This window comes from Leptodactylus fuscus, chromosome 1, assembly GCF_031893055.1.
Source record: "Leptodactylus fuscus isolate aLepFus1 chromosome 1, aLepFus1.hap2, whole genome shotgun sequence".
NCBI lineage: Eukaryota > Metazoa > Chordata > Amphibia > Anura > Leptodactylidae > Leptodactylus > Leptodactylus fuscus.
The window spans coordinates 315,659,340-315,681,943 of NC_134265.1; the positions used below are offsets into that span (position 1 = coordinate 315,659,340).

Below are 22,604 nucleotides of genomic sequence, written 5' to 3' on the forward strand. Positions count from 1 at the left end.
AAGCAATGGTAGCCTCATGGGAGGAAAGCTGAGTCTCATGAGAGGCAGAGGCCGCCTCAAGGGAATCCACCTTGGTTTCAAGTTGTTGTACAGAGGAACGGGCAGCGGAAAGTTCCGATTTGTAGGACTGCTCAAGTCGCACCACCTAGTCCTCCATATCAGACTTGGTGGGGACTGCCGCCAAGTGGGCGCTAAGGCGGCGCAATTCCACAAGAGTATCAGCAATGGAGGCCGGGGAAGCACCAGAGCCAGCAGAGTCATTAGCAATACAAAATTGAGGCCCTCAATCCACAGGAGCTAAAGGTAATCCAGGAGGGACCGGCAGGGATGCAGACACCGCTGGACGGCCCTGGAGAGACCGAGAGGGGGCAATAGGGAGGGAGCCACAACCCCTGGGAGCAGGGGGATAGGCCACAGTCCTCAGGCTTCTTACAGTCCGGGGCCAAATGAGTCTTGGGCACTGCCCCAGAAACCAGGGACACATCAGTAGCATCTGGAAGGGAGTCAGAGGCCGACTGTGAGGGAGAGGGCACAGCAGAGAGCCAGGCAGACCGGTCTTCACCCCAAGAAAGGACTGTGGGGGCGTCAATCATGGGAGCCAGAGCAGGAGACATCATGGGGGCGGCAGGAGAGGGCGGCAGGGACGGCCAGGAGCTATCCGGGCCATGAGCCGGCAGGAGGGAGGGCAGGGGAGAGTCCCGGCCTACCTGATCAGCGTCGCTCACACCGGGAGACAGGAGAGCAGGCCTGCAGGGAAGGTGCGCTGGAGGACGGGGAGCGCCGGGCAGCAGGGCATCCAGGTCATCACCGGAGGCGGGAGAGCGGTCACCTGCATCATCAGTGGCAGCGGAGAAGAGAGTCGGCGATGTGGCGGGCCGGCCGCGTGGAGCAGCAGCAGTCACAGGCGCCATCTTAGATCCGGCTGGGGAGGAGGCCTCTTCACAGCGCGGCACCCGGAGGAAGCGGGCGATAGATGAAGATCCCGAGGGTCCAGGAGGGGTAGAAGAGGACCGCTGGGAAGGCTTTCGGTTCTTCCCCATCTCCAGGTAAGTGGAATTGTGCCGGTCAGCAGCAAAGCAGTGTTCCACCGAGGGCCAGAGACGGAGCGGAGGCAACAAGCGTCCTCACTCCTCCATGGCCAAGCCACGCCCCCCGGTTATTGTGATTTTAAATGAAATTTTAAAAAATGCTAAAATATATTTTTCAAAAAGTGCCCCATTTTGTGTTTTTAACCCGCTCCTAATTTCAGTTAAGGGCATACTTCCATACTGGTAACTGAATGCACTTAAATTCTACAGCATGTAGTGTGCGCTCATTGACGGTCACGTGTGTGCAGGGTTTTAACTATTATGCAAATAAATGACCAAAACACTGATGTGTGAATAAAGCCGAAGGCATCAACGAGAGGCAAACCTTTGAAACTCCAATTAATCTTTTGGTAAACTACAAATCCCAGAATGTCCTGACTACTCCCTTCCTTCAGGGCATTCTGAGACTTGTAGGTGTAAAAGATTGCTGTAACGCTCTTTCTCTCATTCTTTAAAGTTAAGGGTTATAGAGGTGACCGAACATACATCAGGTCACCAGCAAGTCAGAGCTCTCCAATGACCTGCAACGTCTGTGAATTCTCCTGTTGTATGGTTTCCTTTTAATAAAGAAGTTTAAGGGTCAGTTCACACGTGAACTGCCCGCGCGGGTTTTGACACCGAGAGAGACGCGGTGAGCCGCGTCTCTCTCTTGTCAAAACCCGCCTGCCGCGACCATCGCGGTCGCGGCTTTCCCCTCCGCTGTCGGCTCAAATGAATGAGCCGACATAGGAGGGAACTGCTGGGGGCGGAAGCCGCGCGGCTGAGCCCGCGCAGCTTCCGCCTGAAGAAAGGGCAGGTCGTTTCTTTTCTCCGCTAGCGGCAGCCCGCCGCTAGCAAAAAAATAAAGCCCGGTGGTCTACATAGACCACCATTGTAAAGGGGCGGATTTTGAAGCGAAATCCGCCCCTTTGCCTACGTGTGAACTAGCCCTTACAGGAATTTCACAATTCTGGGAAGATAAAACAAACAAAAATAATCATACTCACCTGATCCCAGCACTCCGGTGACCGCCATTGCTGTCCAGTCCAGCATACGCTGTGCCTTTGCCGGCGGACGTCCTACTCTGCTGAAGACACATGACTCTGGGCCAGACAGCGGACACTGGGGCACCAGGGACAAGATTTTTTTTTTTGTCCTACTTTCCCCGACCCCCTTCCTGAATTGTGCAATTCTTTTAGGCTGAGGCCCCAATTTACAGAAACGCAGCTTTTTTTGTTGCAGTTTTTTGAGCCGAAGCCAGGAGTGGATAGAGCAGAAGCATAACAACTTCCTATTCCTTTAGTAGCCGTTCTTGGCTTTGGCTGAAAAAAAAACCCCAGCAAAATCTGCAACAAAAAAAAGCTGCGTTTCCTCAATGTGGAACCTCAACCTTAACTTGTTTTCCTAAAAAAAAAAAAAAACACTTTACATAAGGAGTGTAGGTAGCTATAGGGGTGCAGCCATAGCAGTCACTATCGGGCCCTGGACCCTGAGGGGCCCCCCAAAGGTTACATTGCTACATAGAAAGCAGCACTGTAACAGCACAAGATTGGTAGGAGCCCATTTCCAGATTCTGCATTGGTGCCCATGAGCCTGAAGTTTCGCCCCCGATATAGCAGAGCTATTATATAATGTTGTAGTAGAGCTGCGCCACCTGGAGAAGTTTGTCCCTCTCGGGCTGCCGTAGAGCGGCCGTGGTTTCTATGGTGCTAGAGGAGGTTTGCGCCGCTGATCTGACCCAGGGAGAAGGCAGAGCAGGCCGGTACGTAGCAGCGGCGCAGTCCTGTCCAGTTACACGTATGGAGATGCGGCCCCGGGAGGTTTGCTGTTAGATTGTGCAGGGCCGTGTCCACCATGTTTATCAGGGCACGGCCGCATGTTCATTGCTGACAAGCCTTTGGGTCCATGTTAAACCAGCAGGAAAATCCCTATTGTCTGGAAGCCTATTCCTGTATGTTACTGGGAAAGCTGGGTGCCTGACTGCATGTGCGGCTGCAATAACACTACCCATAGGGATTGCTGGTCACCCAGCTTTCTGAGACTCCTGAATATGATATTTGTGTAAGGCTGCTTTGGTGCATCCTCTGTATCTGCAGTAATTGCAAGTTATCCTCCCCCTGGAACCCCAGTATTCAGGAGAACCCCACAAACCAAGTACCCCATGTGAGTGGACTGCTGGTGCACAAACATGGCTGCCGTCCTATTCATTTCTATGGGACATTCAGGACAGATGTGAATGGAGCAGCGACCTTTCCATTCACATGGGGCGCTGTTCTCCTGATCAGTGGGAGACCTAGTGGCCAGACCCCCAGCGATCAGATACTTTTCCTCTATGCTGTGAACACCCATTCACATGAATGGTGGGGTTTCATCAGTGAGGCCCCACCAGATCAGACGACTCTCTCCTGTCCTGTTGGAATACCCCTTTAAAGGGATGTAATTAAAGTCACAGCAAATCTAACCGCTGCCCAGATCATCACACTCTCATAGATCTGTTGTTTTGACAGCAAGAAGGTTGCTGCATGCTGCGCTATAAACATCCTTAGAACTGATGGTAATACTAAGGAAAGCTCCAGCTGCCAGTGTGAACACAGCCTAACTGTCTGAAAGGAGGACGTAGCGATACATCTTGTACTTACGAATGCTATGTGAACCTCAACCTCTCCTTTTCATAGAACAGTATGGTCAAAAAATGTCGGCGTCCTCTAGAGGCCATTCCAGAAGTACAGTGCCAAGAAGCAAGACCAGTCCAGCATCTTCAGCATCTGTAACTTCAACCAGTGCAACGCGTGCAAAGCCAAGTGACAAGCTGAACCCCAAGACTATAGACCCAGTGAGTAGTTTTATACACCTGTATTGTAGCATGGTACAGATATGTCTATACAGACGTAGCAGAGTTACTCGGAACTTCAGCAGTTGGTTAAACTGATGCAACGTGATATCACAGAAGACAACAACAACAAAAAAACAATAAAAGTAATTGAAAAATGTTTTTCCAATCACTTTTCATTGTTTTTTGTTGTCTTCTGTGACAAGATATCTCACTGCAGCAGTTTAACCAATTGCAGAAGTTCAGGTTAACTCTGCTACATCTGTATATGTTTTATTTAAAAGGTAATGTTACATAAGGGCAACCACTATCCTTACACTAAATATGGACCCTATAGAGGAAATTTTTCCCCCAGCCCCCCTGGAAAACATCTAAAGAACTTGTTACAACTTGGCTTAAATAGTTGACCATTGGTTTGCAGTAAATGTCTGTCATTACTGCTTATGGCCCCGTTCACACGAGGCACGGGAAGGTGTATTTTGGTCCTGATTTTGACTCGGGAAGCCGCGTCAGAATAGGACCAAAATGCAGTTGCGGCTTCCTGCTCCGGAGTAGGCCCAAATGAATGGGCCTAGTCCGCAGGGAGCTGCCGTGAGGCGGATGCCGCAACTGGATCAGCCACAGAATCCGCCTGAAGAAAGGGCAGCTCACTTCCTTTTTCTGTGAGCGGGAACAACCATTCACAGAAAAAAGGATGCTAGCGGTCTACATAGACCTCTATTGTGAGGGGGTGGTCCTGAGGAGGATTCAGCGCCAAAATCCACTCCCTCTTACCCCGTGTGAACGGGGCCTATAACTGGCAATTGGATCAAGGGAAGCCTCGGTATGAAATGTCTTATACTCATGGGATAACCACTTTAACCCTATTTGGCTGGATACTTAATGGGGTTTTCCCATCAGAGCAAGTTATCTTCTTTCCATAGGAAAGGGAGGCAGCCTTGAGATCAGTGGGGGTCCAATCATTCAGACCCCACGTGATCTAGAGAGTATTGTAATAACTAAGAGCCTCCAGTCATAGTTATAGTTAACCAGAATTATTATCTTCAGACTTTATGGTGTCACTTCTAAGTTGCCTTTAAAAGGGAATTCCAGTTCAAGAAACTTGCTTATCAGTGGGTGTCCTACCACTGGGACCCCCACTGATCTTGAGAGCTGATGCACTTTGCACCACAGTTTTTAATGGAGTGGCTGGTTGCACAACATGTACTATTACATATGAAAGGGGACCACTGGAGATAGCACAGTGCAATAGCGTGGCTCGAGTGATAGGACCAGCCACCCCATTCAAACAAAACACCCCATTTCTCAAGATAGGTGAGGTCGCAGCAGTGGGACACCACCTATCAGCAAGTGCAGTGCATTGTGGGATCCCTGTGACTTTAAGGTCACATGGTTGACAAAAGAGTAGAAAGAAATAATTTTCGGTCTTCAAGGCAGCCAGTAAGATTTTATAAAATAAAAAGACATGATGCAACCCAGAATCTGAAGTTACATACTTCTATCTCAAGTGCAATGTAAATGTGATGTTCCCCTTTAATGTTGCTCTTGCACTGTTACTGAAGTGCGTTGCTGGGTATCTTGTTTGGCCTATTGTGTACAATACGATATACAAAGGCTCGTAGCTCTATAGTGGGTGTAACTGTACACTTTGGTTTCCATTTACTTCTCTCACTGCTGATTTTATTCCCAGCTCCATCAGTCACCTTAAATGTCTGTCTTTTGACTTCCAGTTTGCTGAGACTCCACGCGCATCCTCCCCATTTGCCGCTATATATTCTAAAGGAGGAATACCTTGCAGGTAAATCCTTAGCTATCAGAATTCATAGTGCACTTTTATGGTTCATGTTGTCTTGATCTCTCAGTAGTTAAAGGGGGTTGTCCATAACCTCATCAGGAGCATGCCCAGGCGTTGTAGGGAGGTCATACAGGCACGTGGAGGCCACACACACTACTGAGCCTCATTTTGACATGTTTTAAGGACATTACATCAAAGTTGGATCAGCCTGTAGTGTGTTTTTCCACTTTAACCCCTTCCCGACATGCGCCGTAATAGTACGGCGCGTGTCGGGTCTGTAACTATGGCGACCGCCCGGGAGCTGGGCGGCCGTCATAGCCGCCGGGTGTCTACTGCTTTAAGCAGTAGACAACCGGATCTAATGCCTCCGATCGGTCCCCGGACTGATAGGAGGCATTAACCCCTCCGGCGCTGCTGTCAAAGGCGCCGGAGGCGCCATTTTCCCGGCGGCGCATGGGCGCCGCCATTTTGGCAGGGATCGCCGGCTCCTGGAGCGTGCTCCAGGGCCGACGTCACATTCCCATGACAGCCGGGAGCCTTGTTAAAGGCTCCCAGCCGGTCTGCAAATTCTCTCTTTTGCAGGCTGGTGTATACAGCCTGCAAAAGAGATGATGATTTTTTGCAATGCATTAGCATTGTAATGCATTGCATTAGTGATCAGACCCCCTGGGGTTCAACACCCCTAGGGGGTCTAATAAATGCAAAAAAAAAAAATATAAAAAAATATAAAAAGTATTAAAAGTTCAAATCACCCCCCTTTCCCTAGAACAAATATAAAAGTAGTTAAAAACTGTGAAACATATACATGTTCGGTATCCCCGCGTCCGAAATCGCCCGCTCTACAAATCTATAAAAATATTTTTCCTGTTCGGTAAACGCCGTAGCAGGAAAAATAGTCAAAAGTGCCAAACCGCCGTTTTTTCACTGTTTTAATTCTGATAAAAATTTGAATAAAAAGTGATCAAAGCAATAACATTTCCCAAAAATGGTAGAACTAAAAAGTACACCCGGCCCCGCAAAAAAAGACGCCCTATGCATCCCCGTACACCTATGTATAAAAAAGTTACGGCCGTCGGAATATGGCGACTTTTAGAAAAAAAATTTTTTAACACCGTTTTGGAATTTTTTTTAGGGGTCAAAATGTAAATAAAACCATATAAATTTGGTATCCCTGGAACCGTACCGAAACACAGAATACAGGGGACATGTCATTTTGGCTGCACAGTGAACGCCGTAAAACCAAAGCCCGTAAGAAAGTCGCAGAAATGCATTTTTTCTTCAAATCCACCCCATTCTGAATTTTTTTCCTGCTTCCCAGTACATTATATAGAATAATTAATGGTGGCATCATGAAGAAAAAATTGTCCCGCAAAAATTAAGACCTCATATGACTGGGGAGCGGAGAAATAAAAAAGTTATGGGGTTTAGAAGGAGGGGAGTCAAAAACGAAAATCAAAAAATGCCATCGGCGGGAAGGGGTTAATTATGGGGTGACTCCAAATCCAGACCTCCATTGGTTAATAAATTTGATTTCCATTGATGATTTTTGTGTGATTTTGTTGTCCTCACATTCAACTTTGTACAGAACAAAGTATTCAATGAGAATATTTCATTCACATCTAGGATGTGTTATTTGAATGTTCCCTTTATTTTTTTTGAGCAGTTTATAATTCACTCCACAAATGGGGAAAAAAAAATTTGATTGGTAAATTCTAAGAAGACTGTATAAATTTGGTATTTCATCGTACCTACCTAAAGTTAACATGTCATTCTTGCTGCACAGTGAACACTATAAAAACAATCCTGAAAAATACAGATGCAGAATTGTGTCTTTATATTTCCCATTCCACCCCGCAACTGATTTTCGTACAATTTACTAATACACTAGCCTCTGCCCGTGATTTCATCTGCGTGTTGTTGGTGTCGACGATCCTCCTATATTCAGCAAATTGCTGTCGTCGATGGTTTGCCTGCTCCGGGGTTTTGGAAGCTCTCAAAAGCTGTCCTGCTGCTGAACTTGTTCCTCATGCCGTGCCTGTGATTGTTCCGGCATCTCAGCAGCTCGCTGGGACGTCATGTAATGAGTATGTTATTAGCTTTGATGATCCGCCTGCTCCGGCGTTTTGACAGCTGTCAAACTGACCTGCCGCTAAACTTGTTCCTTGCGCTATGCCTGTGATTGTTCCGGCATCTCAGCGCGTTGTTGGTGCTGATGATCCCCGTCAGCCCTGCTTGAGGAGAACTCTGTTGACTTCTGGCTGCCTTCATAGCTCTCATTGTTTTAGAATTTTGCAACAAATTTGATTTTCTTTTTCCCCAGCATGTTTAAAAGTATAACAAAAGCATAGCACATAAAGGTAAAAAAACATCCAATATACATAAATTACCTAAAAAAAAATATCAGCCCAATCAAGGATATGTCTTAATCAAATCGCACACAATGCAAACTGAGAGGACTGGAAAGTCCAAGTAATTAAGACATTCACCGTTATAATATTTCTAAAAATATAGTTTTAATGTAATAACAAGAAAAGAGTAAAACTCATACCACAAGAACATGTCAGAAATCAGGTAAAAGGAAAAATGCTGCACAGTCATTCAAGTGTTAAATACTTCTTCCGGGGAAGAAGGCTGAAACGCCGAAACGTACGTTGGATGGGCTACACCTGCATGGTGGGATCCTGTGTTTTCACTTAGAATCACCAATATTATGGGTAAGAAACGCTTTTTGTTAGACCTAGAGACATAGTGTGGACAGACTTGAAGTGATGAATGTTCCTTGTATTTAACACTTGAATGACTGTGCAGCATTTTTCCTTCACCTAATTTCTGACATGTTCTTGTGTGTATGAGTTTTACTCTTTTCTTGTTACATTAGAGACACTGTTTTTTCTCTACCTATTTTTTCCTTTACCCTGCTACATAGGGACTTGGAAATTTACACACATATGTGATTAAGATACCTTTAGGGCGTTGATGCTGCTTTTCTCTTTGTCTGATCCATTTGTATGGTGATTTGTGACACAGGTCTCTGCCCTGTGGGTGGCCTTGTTTCTACAGTATTGTTAGTCTTAGTGTGTTATACTTATATATCATGTGCATTGTGTTACATGTTTTTGTATCAATAAAACTATATTTTTAGAAATATTATAACGGTGAATGTCTTAATTACTTGGACTTTCCAGTCCTCTCTGTTTGTAATGTTTAAAAGTAGCAAACTGCCAGTTTGGATTTAAAGAGGACCTTTCACCATTTTGCCCACAGGCAGTTCTATATACTGCCGGAAAGCTGACAGTGCGCTGAGTTCAGCACACTGTCGGCTTTCCCGATCTGTGCCCGGTGTGAAGAGCTTACGGTCCCGGTACCGTAGCTCTTCTATGGTCAGAAGGGCGTTTCTGACCGTTAGCCAAAGACGTCCTTCTTCACAGCACAGCCTATAGCGCTGTACTGTGAGAGCCGGGAGGAACGCCCCCTCCCTCTGCTCGCAGTACTCGTCCATAGACGAGCATTATCAGGAAGGGAGGGGGAGTTCCTCCCGGCTCTCACAGCACAGCGCGATTGGCTGTGCTGTGAAGAAGGACGTCTCTGACTGAGTGTCAGAAACGCCCTTCTGACCATAGAAGAGCTACGGTACCGGACCGTAAGCTCTTCACACCGGGCCCAGATCGGGAAAGCCGACAGTGTGCTGAACTCAGCGCACTCTCAGCTTTCTGGCAGTATATAGAACTGCCTATGGGCAAAATGGTGAAAGGTCCTCTTTAAGGTGTTTTCCCATCCAGTGGGTCTGCCTGGAGCTGATCAGATAATATGCAAAAGCAAGTACACAATCCACTGAGGGTTAGCTGAGTGTTTACACAGAGAGATAACAGACCTGGCTTTATCATAAGCTGCTGCAAGAGCAGTGTAATATAGTATATGAACATAAATTCATAACAGTCGTGAGGCCATGTTATTTACCGGGATAAAAAGTAGCCTATGTTTTAATCAAGGTTACAATCTATCTATGTGCCAAATCTCATTCAAATGTGTTCAGCGGTTTTTGTGTGATTGAATAACAAACACACAAACTTTCACGGGAAGGATTGTATGGTACCATTGAAATATATAGCTTGTCCCACAATAAAGAAGCATCTATATGGCCCCCACTTTCCTCCCACACTCCAAAGACAGACTGATAGGGAATGTAGATTGTGTGCCCTACAGTGGCTTGAATACTTTTCCATACCACACTATTCAGATTTTTATATGATTAAAATTCTGAGAACCATGTATAATTTCCCCCCACTTCACTATTATTTTCTACTTTCTGTTTATCTATCACTTAACATCTCAATAAAATGCATTTACGTTTCTGGTTGTAAGGTGGCAAAATGTGAAAAAGTTCAAGGCGTATGAATACTTTTACAAGACATTGTATGGGACAGTGACTGACAATGTATGGGGCAGTGACTGACAATGTATGGGACAGTGACTGACAATATCTCTAAAGTGTTGCGGAATATGTTGGCACTGTATATCGTAAGTAAGCACAATAAATAATAATGGAAAAATACAAAAATGAGTATTGGCTTTGTTCTTAAGGGGTTAAAATATATGTCTATAGACCAGACCTGGGCAATGTAGGGCACGTGGGCCATATCCAGCCCTCTGACTGATTCAGTCCAGCCCGCATAGCTTGACTAGGGAGGCGTGTCATAGTGCCGGCAGGACAGTGCAAGAAGATACTGAGAGGGGAGGGTAATATGAGATGCAGGGTGGAGAGTGTGTGTGTGTCTTTCTGTCTGTCTGTGTCTCTGTTAGTGTGTGTGTCTGTGTCTCTCAGTAACCTAGGGGCAGAGATGGAAGGGGAATGTTATACTGGGGCAGAGATGGAGGGGAGGGGACATGAAACTGGGGGCAAATAGGGGGGGGGGGACATGAAACTGGGGGAGAGATGGAGGGGGGACATGAAATGGGGCAGATAAAGGGGGATATGATACTGGGGGAGAAATGGAGAGGGAGGGACATGAAACTGGGGGTAGATGAAGTGGGCACTTAAACTGGGGGGAAAAATTAAACTGGGGACAACTGGAGGGGGCATTAAACCGTGGAGTTAGCTGGAGGGTGACCTGTCTGCCTCTAGTTGTCCCCAGTTTAATGTCACTCTCGAGCTACTCCTACTGTTTAATGTCTGTTTCTAGCTGCCCGAGTTTAATGTCCCCCTCTAGTTGCCCCCAGTTTAATGTCCCACTTTATCTGCCATTAATTTATTGTTCCCCTCCAACTACCCGTACTGCTAACGTTTCCCTCCAGCTGCTCCAGTTTCATGTCCCTTCTAGTTTCCACCAGTTTAAACTGGGGCACCAAGAGAGGGACTTAATACTGTGGGGTAGTTGGAAGGGAACATTATAATGTTGGGTCATATAATGTACGGGTGACTGTAGGAGGATTATACTGTGTGAGGGCACATGGAAAGATGATTGAGACTGGGCGGAGTCAAAGTAGAAGTGGGTGGAGCTAAATTTGCAGCGGCCCTCTAGAATGGTTTCAATTTCTTATGCTGCCCCATGGGAAAATTAATTGCCCACCCCTGCTATAGAGCATACTTGGTAAAGGAAGGAGCTTGGGAATTTTTACTGTATCGAATGAAGCTACCATCTTATTTGGCAGATATTCTTCTTTACCCCTCAACAAGCTTGGGGTGGTGATGAAGTGGAGGTGGTAAGGGTCTCTAGTCTATTAGCGAGGGATTATGAGATTATAACCGGACATGTTTTTCTTAGGACAGTCTAAAAGATTGAATAATGCATGTATAAGTACTCTTCATGTTTTTTTTTAAAAAAAATTATTTCTCTTCCTCAGGCTGGTTCATGGTTCTGTAAAACACAGGTTACAATGGGAGCGGCCTCCAGAAATGATACCATTCGACCCTCTGCTCATCACTTTAGCTGAGGTAAAATAGTTTTAATTTAAGTGTTGCTTTATGTTTATTCATTTGTCACGGCTCTTTGCCCTATTCCCTTTAATCACCTAAAGGGAATGGGGCATAAGATAGAGAAATTTAAAAAAAGCATGCTCACCTGTTCTCGGTGCTCCAGTGACTGGTTTTGCAGTCTGTTCAGTTGTGACAAATCTCCCCCCCCCTACCCCTACGTATGTCAGTGATGTCACCAGTTCCTCTCCAGTGACTGACTTCAACAGGCATCTGGGACTCAGGGCTTCTGGGGACTGAGGTAAAGCACATGACCAAACGGACTGCGGTGAGCGACACCAGTGCTTTGGGGACAAGTGAGTATGCCTCTTTCTGTCTGTCTTTCTCTCTCTCTCTCTCTCTCTCTCACCTGCCCTGGGCCCCTTCAAAGTTTGTTGAATTCCTGGACTAGCTCCCACCAGAGGTGTGTGGCAGCAGTTTACTCCCCTCTCCCCATTCAGAGCATATGCACATACTGCCAAACTGATTGTATATGTGTATATATGTGTATGTGGATTTCTAGAGCTATTGAAGGCATATGGGCACCTTCATTTAAATGAATGGCACAAGTCGCACATCAGTTAGTCCAGGCTCATCCATTTTGAGTATGTTTTACACATCAGGAACTTACCCATTTGGATGGAGTTGCACTGACTGTAAAGCCTGAAGTGCATATCATGGAAGCTGTGCCACTAGTTTGGACTAGAAGTGTCTATAGTCACTGGGTCCCAGTCTCACACATTGTATAAGTAAGTCACTTACTGTGTAGTATTGACATTGCCTTTACTAGTATGGAGTCATGGCCTTGTAATAACATATTTATAGCTCTGTGCATTATCATTTTTGAGTAGTCTGGAAAGCAGAGAGATTGCATTTGTCTCCTACCTATAGCACACCAGTGATTGACTGCCATTTAACACCAGAATACTTCCCGACAACTGTCAGCGTGGTTTAGTGGCGGGGAAGCTGCGGCAGAGTAATTATTGTGAGGTGTCGCACACCTATCATGCATTGCAGAGATTAATCATGTCCCATCACAACCATTTTATATATCTGTCAGACACTGCTGTGTCTGGCTGAGTTGTGCACTACATGCATCCATGTTATCTCTCAGGAGGATGGAATTAAAAGCTCTTCTATTTTCAATGTAGGAAACTCAATACAGTTATGAAAGTGCCATGTTTCCATGCATCTATTGACATCACGTCACAACGTAATCTATAATCTTTTTTTATCCGGAATTGCTGTATGTATGGAATGGTTATTATTTACAGTGAGAGACAAGGAGGCAGTAATATCTGTGCTTTTAGCATTTTCAAGGTGAGATAGATGCAGTACTATATGTAGTACAAGAAGAAACAGGAAGGTGTGACTTTTTGTGTATATATCATTTATTATAAGGGCAGACTGAGAGGTAGGGCAAATATAGACGTACATTATTTACAGGGAGGACTAGGACATTATTCATGGTGAAAGAAAGGGGGGCAAATACTATTACTGTTGTTTGTAGGAAAAGACAGGGAAGCAGTACTGTTTTTGCTTATATTATTTGGATTGAAGGAAGAGAGGTAATATGGACGGCTCTCATACTTGCAGGGAGAGTCAGGGAAGCAGTACTGTCTGTGCCTATATCATTGACAGAGAGAGACAGGGAGGCAGTACTATCTGTGCCTATATCATTGACAGAGGGAGACAGGGAAGCAGTACTATCTGTGCCTATACCCTTTACAGAGAGAGACAGGGAGGCAGTATGTCTGTGCCTATATCATTTACAGGGAGAGACAGGGAGGCAGTACTGTCGGTGCCTATATCATTTACAATGTTGTTCCGTTATTTACAATGAGACAGGAAGAAAATATTGATGATTCATACATTACAGTACTTACTGTGAGGCTGTACTTTATGTATTGTTTATATTTACAGGGAGACATTTTCATTGAGGGACAGGGAGGCAGTGCTATTTGTGGTATATCATTTATAGAGAGACACAGGGTAGCAGTATTATCTATGCCTATATCATTTACTGAGAAAAACAAGGTAGCAGTATTATCTGTGCCTATCCTATATCAGTTACAGAGAAAGACAAGATAGCAGCATTATTTGTGCCTATATCATTAATGAGAGAGACAAGATAGCAGTATTATCTGTGCCTATATCATTTACTGAGAAAGACAAGGTAGCAGTTTTAGCTGTGGCTATATCATTTACAGGGAGTAAAATGGAGACAGTACTATTGTTCCATACATTATATATAGTGAGAAACGGGCTATTATGTCATACATTATTTTCAGGGAGAGACAGGGAGGCAGTAGTATCTGTGCTTATGTGATTTTTGTAAAAACAACAATGCACTGCTTTTTATGAAAAGGCAAACACAATGTTCTAAAACCTATACTTTATTACAACATGTGACTATGCAAGGTATTTGGTCTGTGTACATGTGTATTCCTATAAAAGCTAACTATGTAAGAAAAAATGTAGGTGATGCTATATGTGTGGAAGGGTGGGTTATAAATCAGCAAAAGGCAAAATGCTGTAAACCTACTTGTATCTGTTCTGTAGGGTTGTAATGGCGGTATCTTTTCACGTATATTACACAACTCACTTCATTTCTATGACAGTGACTATCCAGTAGTGTAACGCTGCCTCCCTGAATGTTGTTTTCATTGTGCGTCTGTTGTCTTGTAGCCAAGATCTCTGCTATGTATTACTTTTGCTTTTATTATAACTTCTCTCATTTTTAAATTCACTTTTCTTGCTCAGGGTCTCAAAGAAACCAGACATCCTTACACATTTGTGTCCCAGGAAGGATTCAAGGAGATACTGATGGTTCCTGGGGCTGCTGAGAAAGCTCTGCCCATCTTACCGAAACTTGCAGCTGCTTTGAAAGGTGCCCTCGTATGTATTCATCATTCCTATCCATAGATATGCCGGCAAACCCATAAATAATGTTAAGAGTTCTGCCAAATGATTACGTCAGCTCTGCTCCATCTGTATGTTATTGAAAGGTCTTCTGATAAGACATAAAATATTACTGATTTGATGGATTTTATTTTTTTAGTGGTTCTATTGCCAAGCAAAACCTCGTAGGATACATTAGAATACTTAGAGGCAATTTTAGTATAGCCCTAGGATATTACAGGCTGATAGGTGAAGGTCCAACACATAGCACTTGTTATCTGCTTTGCCTTTTTCACTTGGCACAATCTAAAAGGGAAGGCGCAGAATGTACATTACTGTCAGCTCAGTAATGTTCTTTAGGCCCAGTTCACATCATGTTTTTAAACAAGCTTCTGACTCCTATCCCAAATGTAACCATTTGCTACCATTAATCTGATAGATGTTAATATAGTGTCCATTTAGTCTCTCTGGAGATAGAATATATTGGCATGCTACATGTCCAAACAATGTCTGTAAAATAACCAAAGCTGAATGTTAACCAGGATAACCAATGTGATTTTGTTCATGTTAGTTATTTCAGTTCGGTTATTGGAATATAGACCGAATATGTCTGAATCAGAGCTGCTATTATATTCTGAGGACTCTTCAGACCCCAGAATATAATAAGCGGAGGCCCAGGGAAGCTGATCAAACATAATAATTAAAAATGTTACTCATCTCTCCTGGGCTCCGGTTCAACTCCATGCTGTCTTCAGGTTTTCTGACTGACATTAGGGACCACTGTAGCCTCTGAAATGCATGTCATCGGGTCCTGTGATTGAGCTTCAGCGAGTCACATGGAGCAGTGATGTCAGTCAGAAGACCGGAAAGAGCCACACTGGTGCCCAGGAGAGGTGAGTAACATCTGTATTATCCCAGTGTTTCCGTTAAAGGGGCTCTATCAGCAAAATCATGCTGATAGAGCCCCACATATGCGTGAATAGCCTTTAAAAAGGCTATTCAGGCACCGTAAAAGTTATATTAAACTACCCCCATTTTAAAATAATAACCTAAAAAAGAATGTGCTCTACTTACCGAATGTGCACGCTGGGCGGGCATTCAGGGTGTGTCTTCATCTTGTGATACACAGACATTACATGCATTAAATATATGTCAGTTTTTCTATTTGGTACACAGCTATCTGTGTTTAACTTGCAGGTTCATGCCGATGGTGGAGTTTTTGAAAGAGGACAGAATGGTTTGGTGCAGCTGAGTGCTGTAGTGGGACCAGCTCTGAATATCCATCTAAAGAATCTATTAACCAGTGTAAGTTAAAGGAAACATATTTATGAATTATACAAGGGGATTTATCATGAGCTGCATATAGTACGCTGGTGTTGATATTCCCAGCATTGCTGTACGATGTGCCTCTTGACAATGCCAACTCCTCTTCATAAATTGAAGGGTCATGCATCAGCTTATGGTTTGTGTAGATTTTAGGTACTCTTGAACCGAGTAAACTGGTGTAAACGATGATAAATCTGAATGTCGGGGGCCCCACTCATACAATGCCTTCTTCTAGGAAACAATTTTGCCACAAGTGGTGTTTAAAAAGTTGCAAACCAGAGTTTGTTTGTACCGCAAAAGTTGCATAAACCATAGTAAAAGTGCCCTTATATGTTTACTACTGAATGATCTATATGCCCGCGGTGTGGTCATCGACCTCGGTGCACCTCGGTATGTCTCTGTAAGCCATGGCTAGCTCGGGGCCATCCTTTAACCCCTTAAGGACCAGGCCATTTTTTGGTTTCGCATTTTCGTTTTTCCCTCCTCACATTTCAAGAGCCATAACTTTTTCATTTTTCAGTTCACAGAGTCACATGATAGCTTATTGTTTGCGGGACAAATTGTACTTTGTAATGGCACCATTCAATATGCTGTGCAATGTACTGGGAAGCTGGAAAAAAATTCAGAATGAGGCGCAATTGGAGAAAAAATGCATTTGCGCCATTTTCTTATGGGTTTAATTTTTACAGCATTCACTGTTTGGTACAAATGACATGTTACCTGTGTTCTACGTGTCAGTACAAACGCGGTGATACCAAATTTATATAGTATTTGAAATTTTTTGATACTTTTAAAAAAAATGATAAACTTTGCAAAATAGAAAAAAAAATTTGTGTCATCATGTTCTAACACCTGTAACTTTTTCATATTTCCATGTATGGAGCTGGTTGTGGTGTCTTTTTATGCGGGACAAGATGACATTTCTATTGATACCATTTGGGGAAAGATCCGATGGTTTGATCACTTTTTATTCAATTTTTTATAGGAGGCAAAGTGTTGAAAAAAAACGCTTTTTGGCTGTTTTTATTTTTTTTGCCGCTACGCCGTTCGCAGTACGGGATAAATGTTTTAATATTCTAATAGTTCAGGCATTTTGGAGCGCAGGGATACCTAATATGTTTATGTTTAATGTTCTTTAATTACTTTTATAGCTGATCTAGGGAAAGGGGGGTGATTTGAACTTTTATATTTTTTTTATTTTTTTAATACTTTTAAAAACTTTTTTTTTTCTTCTGTTACATTTATGATCAGACCCCTTAGGTACCTTGAAACCTAGGGAGTCTGATCGCTCATACTATTCACTGCAATACTACAGTATTGCAGTGAATAGGAAAATCGCAGCACTTCTATTAGACGATGCCTCTGGCATCGTCTAATAGATCTAGTGCAGAGACAAGCCTGGAAGCCTTCAATAGGCTTCCGGCTGTCATAGCAACCGATCACCGCCCTCTTGTGACGTTCAGGAGGGCGGCGATCGGCGAAACATGGCGGCGCCCATGCCGCCGGCGCCGTTTACACACTGCGGTCACGTTTGACCGCAGTGTGTAAAGGGTTAACAGCAGCGATCGGCTCGGGCACCGACCGCTGCTGTTAGTGGCAGGTCCTGGCTGTATGATACAGCCGGCATCTGCCGTGTATGGAGCGAGCTCAGCGTGTGAGCTCGCTCCATACATCCCCATGCGACCCATGACGTACAGTTACGTCAAGGGTCGCTAAGGGGTTAAGTAGTACATTGACGTGGCTACCTGCCAACACATGGGTTATTCCTACAGACCATGCTCCGATCTAACTCATAGATGGAGGTCCTAAATGGGGAACCCTCTCTATGATGTCCATATACGCTGGCCAACACAAGGGGTTTTATACATAGCGGGAACTCATAGTTTGTGGCATTTTTTTTTAAGTCTTTGCTGTTTCTTTTTAGGAAACAACTATTTCATCTTCTCAAAGTTCGGTTTTCCTACAGCAGTTCTTTATCAGCGCCCAAGTTTCCTGCGGTTTAGTTGTATATAAATAATTGATACTTTGTGTCATTATGTGAGAAATATTCGAGACTAAACACATTTTCTGTCTTGATTGGAAAGATCCCAGTTGGTTTGTTTGTTCAGACTTATAAATCATTCACGCTCATGTTGATGTCTTTGACACTTAAAGGGCCACAGATGTGATGTAATACGCTTTTATATATTGGGCAAATTCAGCAAAGTTCATTTTTAAAGTAATTTCTCTTCTCAGTCGTGTTTTGGTGGTTCTGTATAATCAGATTTTTACAGCAGAACTTTGTGCAGGTTATAAAAGTTTCCTCAGATCCAACTTCCTGGATCCATCTTGAATTGAACCATTAAATACAAAAACGGATCCACCCCTCTGACAGTGAACCACATGTGCTGCCATTCTGTACGTGGAGTGACACCACATAAGTGGGGAGATCCATTGGCCCTCTCCCAGACACAGCATGGACATATTCACGAGGAAAAAAAAAAATTCATGGCAGGGGATTAAAAAGATACGTTTTACTACTTATAATATTGAATATTATTTTATGTCGTTTTATCAGCCACTATAAGGAATTTCAAATATATATATTCTATACCCATAGAAATAAATTGTCCTTCTTCAGCTAGGTAATACCTAGCCGTATCTGATAATGTCATTGGGCGACATGATGATGTCATTGTTTCCTTTTCTTCACTTTAGCTTTCCAAAAGATTAATGGACAAGAAATATAAGGACGGGGTCACCACGGCACTACAGAAGCTGGAACAGTATGGGGGAAAGGTACGTGTACGCACCATATTTTTAGGCATTATTACCACAGAAGTCTCGGTTCTCCATTGAGGTCATTGCGAATCCAGGACATAGCACAGTATATGCTGGCGTGTATAAAATAACTATGCGGTTCTACCATCAAACATCAAGTTCAGAACTTAAAGTGTGCAATTATTTTGGTGTCCTTTCTAAAAAGGAATAACTTATACTGTACAGTGATATTACAGTACAGATAATGTACACAGTGATGTCACAGTACTGGAATAATGGTGATATTATAGTATAGGAATATTGACAGTGACTTCACGGTATGGAAATAATGCACACAGTGAAGTCACAGTACAGGTATAATAATAGTTACTATTGTCAAGGCACCCCAGATAGAAAAAAAAATAGGATACCCAAAGAGTAATTACTCCTACTACTAAGTAGAGCGATAATGCATATACTGATGCACAGGCATAATGAATACGGTGCTGACACAGTATGGGTATAATGCACACAGTGATATCACAGTCTGCTACCCTGCTAATTACGACCAACATGCATCATAGGGATCGTTCACACGGTGCAAGAGGCGGCGGATTTTGGCCCTGAATCCTCCTCAAAATCCGCCCCCTCACAATAGAGGACTATGTAGACTTCTAATTTTCTTTTTCCCGCTAGTGGTTTGCTCCCGCTAGTGGAAAAAAGAAGCAAGCTGCCCTTTCATCAGGCAGATTCCGCGGCTGATTCATCCGCTGCGTCCGCCTCAGCCGCTGCGTCCGCCTCGCGACAGCACCCTCTGGACTAGACCCATTCATTTGGGCCTACTCCGGAGTGGGACGTCGTGACTGTCAGAAGTCACGGCAGGCGCATTTTGGTCCTATTCTGACACGGCTTCCTGCGTCAAAATCAGGACCAAAATACGTGGTCCCTAGCCCTGTGTGAACGGGGCCTATTCACCCCTTGGCACTTTATCAATAACAGGTTCTGATAATGTCAGTGTGCACTTTTTTACAGAACTTGTATGGGAAGCTGCTGCAGACCTTAGCACTCTGTTTAAAATTCTACAAATGTGAATCCTTCATGCACATGGTCAAATTATGGATACCTACTTTTGTGCAAATCAAGGTTTTTGTCCCAAAAAATTGTGATTGTGTGTATGTATATATATATAGCTGGTGTAAATGATGCAGGAAATGTGCGCCAGCTATGAGCTCCAGGCACACAGGCCGGCAAAGGCTACGTCTCATTTATGTCATATATGATATGAGGTTCACCCTCAACTGGCGATGGGCTATAAAGACGGGTGTTAATAATGCCAGTCCTTAGAACTCTGTCCCAGTGTTTTGCAGTTGTCACAATAAAATATGTTCAGTATTGTTGCATTTAACTAAATTTAGACATTTGAAGATATTTTTCCTAAAAAATTTATGTAAATTTTTCCTTTTTTTTTCTTTCTTTTTTTACTCTCCTCTCTCTTTTTTTATAGGAAAGTCTGGGAATAATCAAATCTAAAATACCGACCTACTGCTCTATATACAGCTGAATTTTCTATGTACAGTAATGATGTCAGCCCCATTCCTAATGTCACCCTGAAGATCTCACTTGTATACATGGACCAAGGCCCAAACCATCGGAATTGTGGCAATACTTTTCTTAGTATTGAAACCGAATGTATGTTTACATCAAAGTCAATGTTATAATACATTACATACAGGAAATGATATAAAATGTATATAGTTTATACTGTATAGCTTGCCTCTTTACAGCTCTAAATGCTACTATCCAATGGGAGTCTTTAGTATTGACTTACATGAGGTATGGATCATATAACTGTATAAGGGTAAGTGAAATTTGGAGCCGTTTTTCAGCCGGCTATATTATTTCAGGACCAAGCCCTAAACATGGAGCAGGTCGTGTTTCTGTGCGTTTTTGTGGCTTGGTTCATCTATTCTGTTGATGGGGTAAATGGGAATCACAGATGGTACGCAGATGGCACCTGACTGTCAACCGTTCTGTTTTCCAAGGACCTGCACACTACTACTGTTGCGTGTATGGGGGCCCAAGTCCTGTCATCCCCACCCGTCACAGCTGCTGGTAGTTATATTGTGCATGAATGGGGTTGCTGTTTCTACACGTCATCACAATACTAGCCCCTTAGCAGTCATGTGCTTTGGTGATGCTTCAACACATTGAGAGAAGGAGACCATCTGGGCCAGTGTCGTCAAGCCATGGGGCCATGTGACAGTATTCTCAAACATGGAAACAGCACCCTGTAACCAGCACAACTATACAGTTTCAGTCAGTATTTCCAAACCTTTTCAGACACATAGCGCCCCTGGAAAAGATAAATTTTCTCAGGGCACTCCTACCAGATCATTTTTACCAAAAGACCCTGGTGGGTTTCTAAGGCACCCCTGAGGAAATCTCTAAAATAAGTTTTCCTGGGTGAATTCCATCCATGGGTGAGTGTCCAATGGGTCGTTCCGTTCTGATGAAAATAGATCAGGTCCTATCTTTCATCAAACAGCAAAGAAGCCCCATAGGGCACTTGTATAAGATGCACTCGGCTATCACTACATTCCACTACAAAATCGGCCCAATTCGGATGCACATTCAGTTGTGTTTATGGGGTCCAAGGGAATGACCTCAGTTTATGATATTAGATAAATGACGCTGTTTTCTTCCTCTGGATTACTCCCTTAAGAACTGCTAAGGCCCCGAAGCCAATAAATGCCACAGTTCTTTCCATTGTACATTTTTCACATTGCTGTGCTCTAGATACATGTTCATGAACCACATCAGCTTTCAGGATCCCATTGACTAAACAGCATTATATACTGCAAATCCCTATGTGAATTCATGTGGAAAACTGTTACTTTCAGATACTCATTTTGTATCGTCTTAAGCCCAGTATTTGCCCTATAAGATTTCTGGTGATCCTATATGAGGTACACTTTATCCTCCGGTATTTCTTGTATTCGTGCAGAATGATGGATTTCTTTGCTGTAGAAACATTAACTTGTAGATGACTAGAAATTGCGTAAAATTTTTTGCCTTAACAGGTTCAAGCTTAAAAATCCTATATTTTTCTATCAATTCAGTTCCTGAAATGGATAAGGATTATTGGGGACCATTAAAGGGGTTTTCCCATGAACATAACCAAATATACATTTGAAGATAATTAAATGTTAAATATTTTTACATATATAAATAATTACAGATTTTGCAGACTTTTTCTCGTACTGACTCCATTTACTCCTCTTCGCATTTTTTAATGGTATTTTTAGCCTCGGGGAGTATGAAATTCATAGTAATGCCAATAAATAGAATACAGGCATTAATAATACAAAGAGGTCACTGCTTATGCAGGAAACCATTACTGTAACCGTGCTCCACACATAAATAATGAATATCTATGAGATGGAGACCGTGGTAGCCACATGTGGCTGAAATCCTGCCCGCATGTGGACACCAATAATTACACAATTATACAGCACAATCACATAGTCATTGGTGGCCGCATACAGGTCAAGTTTCAGCCACATACAGCTTGAGCATTGAGGCATCAATGACCCTTAGTCATGGAAGGGGTAATTGATTATCAGTTAATTAGTTTTCTGCCATTGGTGTTGAACAGGTTAGCCGATGCTATAATGAGTAAAAGTTCGTTAAGGTTAAGTTCACACTGGGTTTTTTGGTCAGGATTTTGAGGCCGTATCTGCCTCCAAATGAGAGCTGGTCAGTTCTTTTTTCCGGGAACTGTTTCTTCCGGCTCCCGGAACAAGAAATGATATGCTCATTCTTTCAGTCAGATTCGCCTCGCAACATCCACCCGAAGACACTCCTTCCTGACTAGGCCCATTCATTTGGGCTTAATCCAGAGCGGACTGCGTGACTGGATGCCTATACACTGCACCGGCATCCAGTCGTAGCTATCCGTATTTTGGTCCGGAACCTGAGGCTCCTCCACCTCAGGTT

At 43.5% G+C, this 22,604-nt stretch overlaps 1 protein-coding gene across 1 annotated transcript; it reads left to right on the plus strand.

The window, feature by feature from the left end:
* The first annotated feature begins 2,779 nt into the window (after window positions 1–2,779).
* Window positions 2,780–21,066, plus strand: PACRGL (parkin coregulated like). The gene is made up of 8 exons (XM_075266152.1): window positions 2,780–2,829; window positions 3,743–3,900; window positions 5,628–5,695; window positions 11,534–11,624; window positions 14,406–14,540; window positions 15,741–15,848; window positions 18,567–18,647; window positions 20,113–21,066. Exons 2-8 carry the CDS (start codon window positions 3,760–3,762, stop codon window positions 20,167–20,169), a joined length of 681 nt encoding a protein of 226 aa, XP_075122253.1. The 5' UTR covers window positions 2,780–2,829; window positions 3,743–3,759; the 3' UTR covers window positions 20,170–21,066.
* Window positions 21,067–22,604: the final 1,538 nt, after the last annotated feature.

Coding starts and splice junctions, on each gene's coding strand:
- PACRGL (XM_075266152.1), top strand. CDS start 3,760: ATGTCGGCGTCCTCTAGAGGCCATTCCAGAAGTACAGTGCCAAGAAGC. Junction 3,901..5,627: donor ACCCCAAGACTATAGACCCA/GTGAGTAGTTTT, acceptor TTTGACTTCCAG/TTTGCTGAGACTCCACGCGC. Junction 15,849..18,566: donor TAAAGAATCTATTAACCAGT/GTAAGTTAAAGG, acceptor TCTTCACTTTAG/CTTTCCAAAAGATTAATGGA.